This window comes from Aotus nancymaae, unplaced genomic scaffold (assembly GCF_030222135.1).
Source record: "Aotus nancymaae isolate 86718 unplaced genomic scaffold, 86718_ANA_hifiasm-v0.15.2.pri h1tg000014l, whole genome shotgun sequence".
NCBI classification, from domain to species: domain Eukaryota; kingdom Metazoa; phylum Chordata; class Mammalia; order Primates; family Aotidae; genus Aotus; species Aotus nancymaae.
This window is the reverse complement of record NW_026988425.1, coordinates 95,433,115-95,450,059: the sequence shown is the minus strand read 5'-3', so window position 1 is coordinate 95,450,059 and position 16,945 is coordinate 95,433,115. Positions and strand designations below refer to the sequence as shown.

The 16,945-nt window shown below is 33.7% G+C and overlaps 1 protein-coding gene across 17 annotated transcripts in view; it reads right to left on the bottom strand.

The window, feature by feature from the left end:
• Positions 1-8,464: 8,464 nt before the first annotated feature.
• PPIP5K2 (diphosphoinositol pentakisphosphate kinase 2) overlaps positions 8,465-16,945 on the bottom strand; it is a 79,638-nt gene continuing 71,157 nt past the window's right edge. For all 17 annotated transcript variants that reach the window (XM_064376200.1, XM_021667403.2, XM_021667407.2 and 14 more), the window contains 2 exons: positions 16,413-16,538; positions 8,465-10,125 (listed from right to left, as the gene is read on the bottom strand). In XM_064376200.1, coding sequence (XP_064232270.1) covers positions 10,013-10,125; positions 16,413-16,538 — 239 coding nt within the window. In that variant the 3' untranslated portion in view covers positions 8,465-10,012. The remainder of the gene's footprint in view (positions 10,126-16,412; positions 16,539-16,945) is intronic.

The window sequence follows — 16,945 nt, the reverse complement described above, 5'->3', positions numbered from 1 at the left end:
AATACCTCTTCCTACCCCAATGTCTTATTCTGCACCCTATATGCCAGAATAACACACCACCACCTAGTTCCTTAAGCAAGAACTTTCCTAGGATGACAACTGTTTCCTGTAGTTTACAACTTGTTTTAAATTGTGAGATTCTCTTCAGTGTGGTTTTCTACTGCGGGAGTCATGTGTGTGCTCTGGATTGTAAAAGTGTCCTGATGGTATGTTTTGGCATTTTCTTTCTTTTATGGACCTATGGGGCTTATCAAGATAATGAGAAGGCATGAGATTTTACATTTGTGGTCCACAGTCAGGGTCCTTTTCCGTTCCCCCTTTATGAATGGAGCCCAATTCCAGCAATCTGTCATGCATACAGTCTACAATCTAACCCGTTTGTCTCTTCCCCTAGCTATAATTCATGTTGACCAAAACAAAAACAAAACAAAACCAAAGGTTGAGATACCTTTTATATCCCTGAACAGAAAAACTTCAAGCTTGACTTAGCTGTTGATTCCTTTTACATTCAGATACCTAGTTTTAATTCTTGCTTTTCATCTGTAATGTATATTTCCAAAATAAATATTTTATCTAGATTTTTAAGTGTTTGTAACGGAGCAGTTAATTACCTGGGTTATTTTGCCATGAACTTTATGACCGCTTTTGAACACCTGGTTCCTCATTAGACAGTAAGTTCCCTGGAAACAGGAATTTTCATATTTGTATCATCAGGGCTTAGCACAGTAACTGGCTATAATTGGCATTCAGCACACATTTAGAGAAGGAATGTCTGTTTTCAGGTCACTGTGAGAAATGCATCGGATTACTTATGGGGTTAATGGCCAGATTAATAAAGTTGGCCTTCCAAGGGCATTTGCATTTTAAAAGGGGCTACCTATGTGTTTATCTGGGAGTTCTCTGAGCTTTCTCAATGATATTTTTAAGGTAGAAACTCCAAGGCTAAGATTTCAAACACTAGATCTAGTAAGCAAGTGAGAATTTTTGAGCAGATAAATTCCTCACAAATTCCTACACCATACTTGGCAACCAACTTTTCTATGTATATGGTAGCTTCCTGGCTTCACCCAGTAACATGAGGTCATCTGATCCTTATGGTCAATCTAGTTTTCAAGGGACAATTTTTTTTTAGGGGGGAGTCGTCAAAATGAATTATAACAAACCATTAAAATAAAATGAGCATAAGGTCTATTCTTCCTCATAAGGCAAGTAATGTTTTTATTTGAGGTTGCAGCATTGGTCAGAATAGAGGATAGAAGGCAATAAGGAATGAAATATTCTTAGAATCACAACATTATGGTCTGTAAGAGATAGGTCAGAACCCAGATGCTCACTTTACAGTTTAGTTTTACAGATGTCAGTTTAAACAACCACTCAGACAAGGGTAATAATGCATATGCAGTGGGAACACAAAACACATCCTATACACTCAGATTTCCCCTCCAAGCCATCTGCCTTTACAGTCTAGAAGACTACAGCACCTCTAAATACGTATACTGGCTGTATATAATTTTTTTCTTGCAGCAGAAATATTTCCATATTTCCTTTATTCATCCATAACTGCATTTCATTTTATTTAGGCTAATGCAAAAAGATAGTTTGCATTCATAATATCAAACAATATTCAGAACTAAATGTATTCTGGGTAATAACAAAAAAGTCATTATGCAAATAAATTGTCTCATGCTGATAATTCTCAAAATTATTATTTTAAGTATTATAATATTAACTGTATTAACCAAGTAAATTCCTCAAGAGAGCATCTGGGGAACAAGAGAGTATGATAATGGGAATCGGTACTAACTTTTTAGGTAGGTTATTTACCTAAATAAGTGTTCAAAAAACATTTGTTGACTATGAAAGAAAAGGGAGCTAGGAATAGTAGAGGGAATGATAAAGATTCTAGTGTCTCCCAGATACATAGTGGTAGAGCTGAGATTAATACCCAGATCTCCTTTCCCCTGTTCCTTATTCTATCCATTAGAGCACACTACTTTGCTCTTTTCTGAAAAGGCTTCTCAAAAAGTATAGATAAAAATAATCATAAACATGTGGTTAAACATAAATATTTTCACAAGCACAAGGTTCATTGTCAAAAATGGAATTAAAGCATCTATTCAATGCTCTATCCTCTTGTCCAGCCTGTGGAAAGCATATGTAAGATTTTCAGTCACAAGATTCCAAATTAGACATTTATCACTTCTTACTGGAGTTCTGAAATTACTCCATGCTTTCCTTAGTGTGAATCATTCAGTTTTCACTTTGAAAAGTAATTGCATTTCCCACTGGTGAAGTCAACTCCATTCTCTTCCAATGTGGCTCATAGATTCTCTCTTTGTAGCTTTTCCATCTATCTCACTGAGGAGGCAGGTATGGCAATGGGACTTTCAAAAAAGCTTCTAGATGACCAGTAAAGAATCAGTTACATAAAATTGTGGTAGTTACAAAACTTGGGACTCCCAGGTCTCATTATATTGTCATGACTTTTGAGTATAGGCATTATAGGACAAATCAGCATTTCTATGTGGCATAAAAGTCTTAATGATCTGACTTCTAATTTATTCCCCTCACATCAGCGATGCTGCTTTTTGGTAATAGTGGAGACTGTGTTCTTTTGTTCTCTGTCTCACCCCTCCTCCACTTTCTCTTTACTCCTCATTTTTCCTTCATTCATCTATCCATCCACCCACTCACTTTTATCATCAAGCTTTCTATTCAGGATTTACTAACTTAAGACAAACCTATGGTTTCTAAAAGCAGCAAAATACTTTTCGAAGGCATGTTTATATTTTCTTTTTTTAAAAAAAATTTCCATATATCAAGTACTCCTGAAACACTACATGTAGAATGACAAAAGAAAAAGACTGCTTTCCTTGTCAAGTTACATCTTTCTAAGTGCTTTAAAATGGGAATCTCAACTGCACATGCACTATCCTACCTGGGTCACACAATGGTGTTACTCATACCACACACAATGTATAAGACAGGTGGGAGGGAGGGTATCCTTGATTTTATTACAGTGGTTTCTTTCATTCCTTCTTTCTTTTTTAAACACTGCTTTAGGAAGAACTGAATTCTCTTATTTTAAAGATTTTTAAAAGGGGAAGATGCTAGAATAACCTTTATTTGTTTGGTTGGCGGGGGGTGCCTGTTAGATTGTTACTAGGCAGGCTGTTTTCCTGGCAACAGGAGCAGCCATAAAAGAGCATTAGGAGCTATCTCGAACATCTTTGACTATAATGCTGAAGTACCATTGAAAACAGAGGCCTGGTTGACATTTGGACTATATACAACTCTATTACAACAAAAGAAAACAAATAGTCCTTCAAATTTGGTCTTTATAGTTTAACAAATATTATTTCATTTGATTCTGACAACACTACTGTAGGCAGGACAGACATTAACTTGTTTTTAAAAATATAATCGAGATGGGAAGTCTAAAGAGGGGCAGGCTTCTTTTTTACTTTGTCCTCCTCCTCTTCTTTCTTGTCAAAGAATATTAACCACAAAATAGATGATATCCAGTTTGAAAAGGAAGGAGAAATCAGGTCTTAATTTAAAAAATTATCACCAAATATGAAGATAAACATAAACTATCTTCAACAAAACCTCCAAATAGGAGATAGAGCTGCGAAGTGCAGTAAATGTCAAATAGCTCCAGATCGCAGCCAAAGTCATTAGACCAAAATACTCCAAAATATGTAACAATGGAAATGGGATAAGTGCCAGTAGTAGGGGATTTCCTGGACACTGTCTGGTACAGTGGCAGGAGGGGCAAAGCCAAAGAAGGAAATGCATGCATGTCACATTGACAAGCAGTAGTCTGTAGACAGCAGACAGGAGGAAAGAGACTCCAAAGGTGGTAGCCCTGCAGTTAGTTGCCAATCTTTGTTGACTCAAGAGAATAACAGGCTACAACAGCTCTCTCAGGCCCACAATCCTGTCATAAGGAGATTCACTCTCACCTTGGGAGGATTGTGTGAACTTAATATGCCAACCTACCTACCATATCAAATTGTATCAAAAAAAAAAAAAAAAAGAAATTGTATCAAATAGATGAGCCAGAAAGAAACTTACCTCATATAAAGATAAATAATAATTGAGAGTACACCTGCATAGTGTTCATGCACAAACATTCCAAGAAAAAAAGAAATGGAACAGTAGAAACAGTTAGCAGATAAAAACCACTCAACAGGAAACTAAGCACATGAAAAATGTGACCAAATATTCTGTTTAACTCAAAAAACTTAAGGAAATAGAGTTCATAAAGAAATTTAGTTGATCAGAAATACCATGGCAAAACAACCAAAGGAAATGCAACATTAAGCTAAGAGTTCAGAAAAGAAATGAAAAGGAAAAAGTAATCAACTAAAATTATGCAGTAGAGGAAAAAATATACTAATTGGATATTGTTCACAGCAAGGAATCAACAGATAGCACCTAAAAAAATAAATACAATATAATTAAATAAAATTAAATAAAATATAATTCAAAATTGTAGTTAAGGAGAAAATCACTAGCAGAACAAGCAACCTACAACAAATGTGAATAACATAATGAAAGTGTAGTGTATAGTGTACATTCCTGATTATGTATCCATAACCCATGCCTACTTTTTTCCTACCAAAATAATGATTTTGGTCATGTATCATTTTTTCTACAGAATCATGTGCTTTAGGACAGTGGTTCTTAACTAGGGTCAATTCTTCCCTCACAAAGAACATTTAGTAATGTCTGGAGACATTTTTGACTGCCACAGTTTAGAGAGGATGCTGCTGGCATTTAGGATGAGGAGATATGTTCCAGGCCAAAGTCTGCTGTGTGATCTTTCAGGTCTGACCATAAGCAATTACAAAGGCTTTGCTTGACAATAAGCAATTACAAAGGCTTCATAGAGGAAATCTGCCCTCCTCACATGAGATTTAGAACACACCCAGTCTCTGGAGGGAGTTGTAGCTAGGGCTCAGGGTCCCCTGGGCTGGATTCCTATAAACCTAGCTGCATTCCTAGACCAGATACCTCCATGCTGAGTCTTCCTTATCAGGGGGCCTTGGTTGAGACACTTTTCAGGTACCTCTACAGAGACCTCTCTATTGGTGGACTTTGACTGAGACACTCATCTCCACTCTCAGTTCTTTTCTACTCCTAGCCCTTCCTCGATCTCTGTCTGCAGTCCCCGAGGTCCATAATATGGTAGGAACCTTTTGTTCATTGCTCCTTAACAGTGAAACAATTTCCTCTGCCTACACTGCATGTCATCTGATTGACCCACATCCAGTGCTGGTCGGGGGAAAACTGGAACAAGGAGCCGGCACTACTTTCCTTTTTGGTCTTTTGCTTATAATTCTATCGTAGTAAGTGAATAAAGATGTGATTGTTACTTTCATTTTGGCTTATTACCTTAACTGACTATCAACACTTCACAGCTAGGCACAGAGATCCTACTAAACGTCCTGCTATGCATGGAACAGTTTCCTATGATGTAGAATTATATAGACCAAAATGTCAATGGTGCTGATGCTTTTCAAAGAAACTGACTCCATCATTTCTCTAGGGACAGTAAGGTCATAGGAATCTCCTGGAGAATACTATTTATCGAGGGGTGAGTAGATGATCAAATAAGTTGGCCCAATCACACTGAAGTAGATGGTTTAATACTAACCTTCCAGGATTGGGAGAGAACTTCCTTCAATCTTTATTGTGTTGGACATGAACAAAAAAATATGTAGTCCTGACTGCCACTAACAGCAATCTTTTTAACATGAGAGAAAACTTTGGGATAAAGTTTATACTATGGCAGAGGTGACAGGGAGGTCACTTAGGTTTTGGATGACAATATGGCTAATACAACTGTGGCTGAAGCCAACCCCACCTTTGGACTTTCAGAAATGTGTAATAATAAATTTTCTTATGATTTAAGCCAGTTTCAATTGGAGTTTTCCTACTTGCAATGAAAAGTATTGTTATAGGGAGACAAAAAATTTTAAAGCAATAAAAACAGAAAGCATAACCTAAAAGCAAAGCTATATTACATAAAACAGACTACATTAATCTATTAAGTAAAAGGAATCTTAAAATTAAATCACAAAGCAAAACCCACTATATATTATATTAAATAACCTAAAACAAAGTGACACAAATACCAAAAAATAAAAAGATGAATATCAAAAAATAAAAAGTTGAATATCAGGCAAATGCACGCCAAAATAAAGCATAGGTCATACTCTTAGTATCTGACAATTTATAGAAAAAGAAGTATCCAATGGACAAAAAGGACATTTTAATCATGATAAGGTGAAACCTATAATAAAAATCTAGCAGTCATGAATTTACATGTACCAGAAAACCTAGCCACATACTATATATAAAAAGTAAAGTAAAAATCATTGATAATAAAAGGAGAAATTAACAGAAATCCCTAAGTGAAAAGATTTTTCTCACAATCCGTGACAAAGCACATGAACCAAAGGAAAAGCAGTTTATAAAAATCGCAGCAATATATTTAAAGAGCTATAATCCACATAAATTATATAGTAAACAATACTAAATAAATTTTTTACTGTGTGGTGTTCTCTGAAAATAGAAATCAGATCTTCCACAAAAATTGACCTATATAAACAACACTTTACACAGTATTATTTTGGTACCTGTGATTATGTACAGAGGGAAAGCTGTTTCTACTTGGACTCCTATCACAAATGACTCCTTCAGGAGGAGTATAAAAATTGTTCACATGAGGCCAGGCACAGTGGCTCACCTCTGTAATCCCAGCACTTTGGGAGGCTGAGGTGGGCAGATCACCTACGGTTAGGAGTTCGAGACCAGCCTGACCAACATGGAAAAACCCCGTCTCTACTAAAAATACAAAATTAGCCAGTGTACTAGCACATGCCTGTCATCCCAGCTACTTGGGAGGCTGAGGCAGGAGAATTGCTTGAATCTGGGAGGCAGAGGTTGCGGTGAGCCGAGATCGCGCCATTGCACTCCAGCCTGGGAAACAAGAGCGAAACTCCGTCTCAAAAAAAAAAAGAAAAAGAAAAAGAAAACATTGTTCCCATGAGCTGAGTGTGGTGGCATGCATCTGTAGTACCAGCACTTAGGAAGCTGAAACAGGAAAATTTCTTGAGTCCAGGAGTTCGAGGCTGTACTGAATTAAGATTGTGCCACTGTACTCCAGCCTGGGTGTCAGAATGAGACCTCGTCTAAAATAGAAAAATGTTTCCACTGGCAAGAATTCTGTTGTTTTGATAGCTCCCAACACAGGAAAAGAGAATTAAACGGAGGCTAAAACTGCTGGGCCACACTAACAGAAGAGATCCCAACACCAACTAAAGAAGAATATAGGCAGTCTACACTATCCAGATAGTAAGGCAAGGATAAAATGATACAAAGTTAGCAAACACTGTACGCTATGTGTAAAGCAAACTCTTATAACCACATAAAGACTGAGAAATTTCTACCAAAGTATGAGCACAAAACAAAAATGTGAAATCTTGGTTCAAACTGGCATGGAACTAGTTAACAGTGGACATTCAGGTCAGACAGAGTCAACAGAACCCAAAAGAAATCCTGCTGAAAACAGAAACGTTTTCCTTAGCCAATGCGTTTTAATTGGGTATTTCTTGAAGAACCTTAACTTTGCTCTCATAATTGCCATCTATTTGCCTTTGTGCTCTATGTTTATACTAAGCACCCTGCCACGTTTCTGTTACTTTACTGCCTCTGTATCTTGCTCAGTGGAAACATGACATAAAGTGTTCAGCACACTTTTCTTCTTCACCCAAAATTGCTGTAACACGCCCCTCCATCCCCAATTTGCTAGTATTTGAGAATGGACTATGTAACTCATTTAAGCCAGGGCAGCAGATTCTGCCAGCACTAGACTTTAAGGGCAAAGTTAGGTCTGAGCTTATTATATGGCTTTTAAGGGTGAAGGAACTGAATAATATATTAGGAAGATTAATGTCTAAGAGTGACTAGACAATTCTTCATGCTGGGCTAGTTCACCTCTTTGGGTTGGAGGACAGGGCTGTAAGAAGAATTTCTCTTCTAGTATTTAAAACCAAAAAACACACATCTTCTCAGGAAAGTGAGAAGCAGATGCTTCAGTCAAACTGCCGCTAAATAGTCATAACTATAATCTTTTGCTCTAATATAGTAGACTTTTTATTTGATCCGGAAAATGATTCTAAGATTCTTACATATAGACTATCTAGTCTATAGAGCAATACTACTGAGTTTGAGTTTGGTGACTACAGTAAAGTAATAGTTGTTGCATAACAATGGAAAAAGTCAGTTGCACTGTACTTTCTAGTTTGGAAAGTAATATATTGCTACGTATATAGCCAATAATAAATTTTATTTAATATGTAAGTACTATTTAATTAAAAAAATCCTGGTCTTTTTCTACTTTGAAAACTAAAAAGAGATAAGAAAATAAAATTTTAAAAAATTATCATTTAAGTCTCTTTGATTCTGAAAATATTTTAATTAGGTTCCACTTTAAAAAAGTAGTTTCCTTATTACCTCCACAGTGAGTACATTAACTACATTTCCACAAACCGAAAACTTACATACAGTCAACTGTTTACAAGACATACCTCCATATAACATTTACATTCATGTGAAGTATATGAACTTCTTTAATTGTATATATTTATGACTTTTACATCTGGTACCTTTTAAGACACAACATATAATATGCTTATTTCCTACAAGTTAATTCATATATGACTAAGGTGAGAAGAGTCTCTTTTGAAGAATTACAATAGTTTTATTTATACTATGGGAAGTCAATAATTTTTCTAAACATAAGTTTTAAGCTAAAGCTTTAGCAATTTAAGTTATGTAACTAACAATGTGTGAAATTCTTAGCAGGTTGTCCTGTTTGGATTACAGTTTAAGTCATTTCAAGTGGTTCACAATTATTTGTGCATCAGGCAGGGAAAAAAGCACCAAGAATAATAAATTGATTTTTCACATCATAGATGAAATCACAGCACAATGATTTCAATATGCCTTCAAAATCAAATGATTTATAAAGAACATTTATTTCAAATGCTCAATCTTTAAGCTTTCTTGTGTAATCAACTAATACACTAGGGATAAGAATGGAAATGGTTAAAAACAGATGCTATACATACTACTTACTAACTTAACAGAATTCATATTTCTCCTAACATTGATGATTTCCATTTTTGTACTTATTTCTTTAGACCTAAAAAGAACTCTGAAAATAATTGTAATATTTATAAACTTGTCAACTATATTTAAAAAGAAACTCTAAAGGTGCCTTTTTTGTCAACATATGAAGAAAAAGTTTTCCTGATGAACAAGGCACCTTGTATGGTAAGGAAATATAAAGAAAATATTTTCTACAAATTATAAATCTATGTGCACAAAGGTGTAGTTCTCCCAGCTGCATATGTAATATTTTAAATAACACACAATAAAAAAATTCAAAACACAGATTGAAAAAATAATCCATGTGGCTAATACTCCAGTTGTTAAATATTGCAGCATATATGTCACTGTAACAATTGCGGAAGATATTCTAATCGAAACCTCTTTGGAAAGACACTTTAAAAGTACCCAATATGTAACCCTGGCTGTCAAATTTCAATCTAAAAGTTTTTACAGCAAAGATGCAATCCCATGAAAATAAAAGTGTGCACAAAGGCCATCTCATCAGACTCTGCAGTACATAGCATTACTGGTGTAACTTTGGTACGAGCTGACTGAGCTTTTATGTTCCTTTTCACTACTATGTGCACATGGTAAACATTATATTAACAACAATCAATTTTTATCACTACAAGTTTTGCTACTCGCAGAATGCTAACAAACATTGTTTTAAACATTTCCAGATCATGACAAAAGTTCTTTACCTGAATATAAACAAAGAAACCCCTAGATTTAAAAACATTTTTAAGTGAACACATAAACGCATAAGGAAAAACATATGTACATACTATTTTTATAAGTATAAAAAGTTCCAGCTTCTGCTAAAATTTCATTTCTTTTTCCCAGTGTTTTTTTTGTGTTCAGGCATTTCTGTTTTGCTAGTTATATTCTTTTTCCGAGATGAGGTATTAGGAACAACTGCACTAGAAGGTCCACTTGTAGCTACACAAAACAAAAACAAAAAAACACTATTGCTTTAATTTACACAAACAATCCAAGTTCAAATAATATTGCTGAATTGACAAAACAATTCTTGTTATAACTGTAATGCAATCTTTTACTCTTCAGAATTCAACACAAACATAAAAAGCTAATGACAATGGGCTGTGTTCACAAAATTAATTTCTCATTTTACTCTACATTCTTCCTAGGAAATGAATATATTTTCATAATTTTTAACTACCCTCCATTGCACTAATGATTTTTAAATTTATACTTCTGGCCTGGGCCTTTACCTTTAACTCAAGATATGTATATACAACTGCCAACTGGAACTTTCTTTAAAGATATCTGACAAGAAAGACAAACAATGTGCATAAACTGAACTTATCATTTTCCCTACAAGCATCTATATCCTCCTATATATTCTATCTTATCCCTCTCTAAAAAGCTAGAAGGTAAGAAAACTAGAAACTCTCTTAAGAATCATCCTTCCATATCTAAACTAACATGAAGGCTTAATGAGTTATCAAAAAGCTATGGCCAGGCAGGGTGACTCGTGCCTGTAATCCTAACACTTCAGAGGGCCAAGGTGGGAGGATCGCTTGAACTCAGAAGTTCAAGATCAGCCCCGGCAACATAGTGAGACTTGTAGTTACCCTTCTCTACAAAAAACTTTAAAAATTAGCTGGGTGTAGTGGCACACACCTATAGTCTCAGCTACTCAGGAGGCTGAAGTGAGAGGATTGCTTGAGCCTGGGAGGTTGAGGCTGCAGTAAGCCATGATTACACCACTGCAGTCCAGCTTGGGCAAGACAGCAAGACCCTGTCTTAAAAACAAAACAAAACAAAACCTATTCTAGGTGGCATTACATTATTACATTTCTACTACGGATGAATAGATGTAAGGGTAAGCTTCTATCAGAACAACCTTCCCACAGATAACAAATATACACTCTGTACTAAATACGAGGAACAACTACCTGAAGACACTAAGTAGTGAACAAGAGCAGGTTGTTACTAGAGAAGAATCAGCACTTGGAAAAATGGAACAATATGAAATAATATTCACCTTCTTTTTAGCCTGAGAACAGGCCCTAATATGCACCACATACAATGGCTATAATTCTGACATAAGAAGCTGAAGACAAGTATTGCGGCAACTACAGCTGCTGGAAAGTAAGGTGGAATATCTCAAAAGGGATGATCCCACAATTCTATGTGTAAATGATAGTCAAATGTATGGCATGAACAGTGTAAACTCCAAGGAGTCCAGCTAAAGCAAAAAGTGAACTGAAATTTTAGCTGCCAGCCACTTCAAGGGACACCATATTTTAAAATCTGAGCTCAGCCAAGACTAACTCTCTGTTTAAAAACAAATAAAACAATATTCTTTGGAGGAACATAACAGAAATAACAAAATCCAGAGTTTCTATAATATAGCATTAACAATGTCTACAATATAATCCAAAATTAATATACTCAGAAACAGAAAAACATCTTTCTTGCTGAGAATGCATAAATTATAGAGATCACTTTGGAGATAAGTCAGATTAACAGACAAGAATTTTAAAGCAGCAATTCTAACTACGCTCTAGGACAAAGAAACATAAGTTTATAGTGAATAAAAAGAGAAATCCCTGCAAAAAAAAATTATTAAAGAGGATCAAAAAGAACATCTAAAAGAATAAATATCTGAAATAAAATGTCTGAAATAAAACCTAGATGGGTTTAACAACAGAATGAAAAGGAGAAGTAAAAGTAAACATCAACCAGGAGTATTACCAAAAAAAAAAAAAAAAAAAAAAGACATAAATATGCCATAGTCAACCTGCTGAAAATCAAAGGTAAAGAGAAAACACTGAAAGCAAGCACAGAAAAACAACCCATTGCATTTATGGGATCAGTAATTCAAATTAACTAAGTCTTCTTATCAGAAACAATGGGAACCAGAAGAGAGTGGAATATTGAAAGTGCTGAAAGAAAAAAATTTCTACCCAGAATTCTCTAGTCAGCAAAAACTACACTGCAAGAATGAAGGCAAAATAAAGCCATTTTTCAGACACAATAAAATGAATAGAATTTGTTGCCAACAGACCTGTAGATTAAGAAATGTTAAAAAGTTTCAGGCTGAAGGCAAATGAAACCAGACGGAAACACAGACTTCAAGAAAGGAATAAAGAGCTAAAAATATGGCAAATATGTGGATAAATAGAGAATCTTTTTCTCCTCTAAGTTTCTTTAAAAGGATAACTATGTGTAAAGGATGGGAAAAGGGTAAGGTAAATGAATCTATACAGTTGCAAGGTTTCTACATTTACTTTCAGTGGTACAAAATTAACCCTAAGTAGATGGTGAAAAGTTAGATATACATATTTAGAGCAATCCCCTCCCACAAAAAAATGCAAAAAAATAGCAAAAACCCATAGAAAATTTTAAATAAAATTCTTAAAAATATTGAATTAGTATAAAATAAGGTAGGGTAGGAAAGAATAAAAGTATACTTTATAGTAAAGATATAATCAAAAGGAATAAATAGAAAATATAAGAAAGTATTAGATAAGCCTCAACATATCAATAATTATATTAAATGTTAATGAACTATAAACTGCAAACATGAGGTAGATATTCTTAGAATGCCTTGCATAAGTAAGTTTGATGAGCTGTATCACATCTGGTAAAATAAACTTTAAAACAAAGCATTACTGGAAATTAAAGAGAAAAAATTCATGAAAATAAATGAGTTCAAAATATTAGGAAGATCCAATAGTCAAATATGCATGTAGCTAGTAAGAGACCTCCAAAACACACAATGCAAAAATCTACCAAATTAAAGGGACGAACAGACAATTCTGCAGTTATGAGTGCAATCACTCTCTGTACAACTGACAGAACAACCAATCTCTTCCTTGACCACCTCTCTGCCAAAGAAAAACCAAACAGTAAAGACAGAATAACTGAACATTATCAATAACATTGATCTAATGCATAATGACAAAATAGTGTCCATTAGGATCAACAAACTATAAGATAAACACTTGTTTTTTTTAAAAGAACACATGGTATATTCAAAATATTCCGGATGTTAAGCCATAAAATAAGTCCCACATTTAAAAAACTGAAATCACAGTGTATGTTTTTATAACTGCAATGGAACTAAATAAGAAATTGATTAAAAACAATGAAAAAGAAACCCTGAATATTTGGAATTTAATCAATATACTTCTAAATGTGCAATGGATTAAAGAAGAAATCACAAACTAGAAAATATTTCTAACTGAATGATAATTAAAATACAACATAATTTTTGTGAGATGCAACTAAAGTGCTTAGAGGGAAACTTAAAACTTAAAAAATGTTTGAATAGATAACAAACAATGACCTAAGAAACTAGAAATAGAGGGTAAAAGTAAACCCAAAGTAAGTAGAAGGTAGAAAATAATTAAAATAATTAATTAAAAACAATTTTAAAGAATTATGTTTTAAACATAAAACCAACAGAAAAACAAAGAGCCAAAAGTTGGTTCTTTGAAAAAGCCAAGAAAATTGATAAATCCCTAGTGAGAATCATTACAGAAAAAAATAAAACACAAATTACCAGTATCATGAATAATAGAAGTTATTACCACATTCATTAAAAAGATAATAAAAGAGCAACAAAGTTGACAATTTCAACATAATGAACAAATTCCTTAAAAAAATACAGCTTAAAAGTATTACAAAAAGGAAACACAAATTCTATCAAAATTAATTGATAGAAAATTAATTCTATCAAACATTAAAGGAAGAAACAAAAACCTTATAAAAACTCATTCAGAAAATAGAAAGCACTTCCTAATTTTTTTATGAAGCAGCATTCCTGATACCAAATCCTAAAAAGGGCATTACAAAAACAGAAACAAAACAAAAACTACAGACCAATATCCTTTCACAAATGCAGACGCAAAAATCCTCAAAATCAAATTCAGTCCAGCACTATACTATATATAGTATAGTATAAATAATATAAATATATATAATATTTATTATATATTTATTTATTATATATTTATATATTTATTATATATAATAAAATATAAATATATATAAAATATATATATAAATATATATAAATATATATTTATATATATATATTTATATATATATATATTTATCTATATTTTATCAGCATTTTTCTATCTTACCTTCTTGGCACATTTGATTGTATTGTTGATCCTAACTGAAATGTTCTCTTACCCTGACTTCCAAGATATTACTCTGTCGTGATATTCTTTCTGTCTCTCTCATCTTTCTACTTTACTTGTTGATGATCCTTCTTCTTCCTGCTTTCTTGTCCCAGACAGTGAGTTGCTACTCTGTTCATTTTTCTTGCCCTATGTATTTTTCCTCAGAGAATTTTATAAACCTTCACATATATATACACATATATATATGTATATAATATATATTATGACTGAGTAGAGTTCATCCTAGGAATGCAACATTGACTTAACATTTGAAATGTCAAATATAACACTATTTTTACTTTGTTACTTAAAAATGTATATGAATTAATGCATTTATTATGTGTCTAAAGAACAATGTACTAGGAGTCAAAATGCATTCAAATTCTAGGTCTACTGACTACTAGCTATGTGAGCTGAGATTAAGTTACTATCTCTGTTACTTTTTTTAATCTGCAATGGACATAAGTATGGTATTAACCTCTAAAGGTTATGATAAGAACTATGAGAATTAATAGAAAAATGCTTATAATATAAAGAACTATACAAATGTTAGCTTTGTGTGGCATGTGGGATGCATCACAACTTATGTTTAAGATACTATTCAATGCTCTGTTGCTTCATATACTTATTAGTTGGAATGCACAAGGTTCAACTCTGTAAGATTTGTGGTTTAAGACACTGCCCCTGACTTAAAAGGCCTGGTAATCTGATAGAGCTATAATCAGGTATAATAGATCAAATCGGTAGCACAGAGTGTTATTGAAGTTCTTGTTTTGACAATCATATAAATACATTATCAGTGGAAGAGGTTGGGTTGAGTCTTGAAGGATGTGAAGTAAAATGGAGAACATTTTAATTGAAAAAAAATGGCATGAATGCTAAGGGAATTTATTTGGGGAGAAGTAAAGAAGTAAAGAAGTAAAGAGAGCAGGTTGGATACAGTATAACAATTAATAGCAGTTACCATTTACTGAGTGTTTACTGTGTGTGCCAAGTACTTTATATATAAGATTACAATCATTTCTGACAATTTTATAAGAAGGTACTATTACTCTGATTTTATGACTATGAGACTAAGGATCGGAGAGGTTAAGTAACTTGTCCAGAGTGACATAGCTAATAAGTAGCAGAACTGGGATTTTAATCTAGGTTCCTCTGACTCTTAAGCACAAACCCTTAACCAAAAGAATATTTGAAAGCATTAAGAGGAGAAGAATGAAGACATTTGCAATGAGGCTGTCATAAAGTCTTGGAGGTATAAGAAATTCTCTGAGGAAAAAAGATATAGGGTAAGAAAATGAATAGAGTATCATGTTCTTGTCTGGGATAAAAAAGTAGGAAGAAGAAGGATCATCAAACCAGAAAAGTAGAGGAAGAGGAATAAGACAAATGGATAGAATATTACAATAGAGTAAGAGGGTGAGAGAGCATTTCAGGAAGGGTCAAAAATACAATTAAATGTGCCACGAAATTTTTGAAGGGTAAAAAATACAATTAAATATGCCACAAAATAAAAGTTACTTAAATTTGGTAGTCACATAATCAGATTAAGAATGGAGAGATGAAAATAGTCTCAGGAAAGAGAAAACAATTTTTTGCTTTCTTTTTTTTAATACTTGAAACAGGGTCTTGCTATGTTGCCTACTCTGGACTTGAACTCCTGAGCTCGGGTAATCCTCATATCGCCAGTTCCTGAGTAGCTAGGATTACAGTTGTACATCACCATGCCCCGCCCATAGAAATTTTCATGTAAGATGATGCCTTAAACTCAAAAAAATAATAACTTTAAAAAAAGCAAACGAAGACAGTCCACAAATTAGTTTGGGGAAAAGTGTGATTTTGAAATATATTTTGTTAACAGATGTGGGGAGAGCAGAAGACAACAAGGACAAAAAACAAATACATAACAATAGACTAACAAAATAGATTTTTAACCTTTAGGATCATTACGCTCTAGGGAAGGGTAAAGATACTAATTAAAACAAATTTAACATTTAAAAAGCAAGTTATTACTCCTCTAATTTCTGTGCAAATCCACAAACTCAACACACACACACCCCTAACCTGGTTTGCTGCTTGCTTTAGTACTCTTTAAGGTAGCTGGTGGTGTTGGGAGAATCTTTGCAGGTGTATACGTATTTAAAGATACTTTTTTTCTCATTATTGGACTGGAACGCAATGCTGTAGAGGCTGAAAAAAAATAAACAAACATGTTAATTTAATAATTTCCTAGCAATTTCTTACCAATTATATCTTAACATTATAGAAAATTTCTTATAATTTAGTGACCCTACATAATAACAGAAGAAAATGGTCAAGGCAAGCTTTGCAAGGTAAATTTAGCAAAATCATCTTTTTAAATAAAAAGACAGTTCTCTTATGGTCTTAAACAAATAGATGATTTATTTATATTGTAAATAATAAACATTTGAATAGTATGCACCAAAGGAATGCCAAGAATAGAGCAACAGGCTTTATCCTTTCCTGACAGAAACTGAGGTTTTTAAGCCATGGCAAAGAGTTGATGGCATAGTTTTCTTGCCTGGTAACATAATAAGTAATACGCTGGCGTAGTAGTTCATGCTGGAATTACAGGC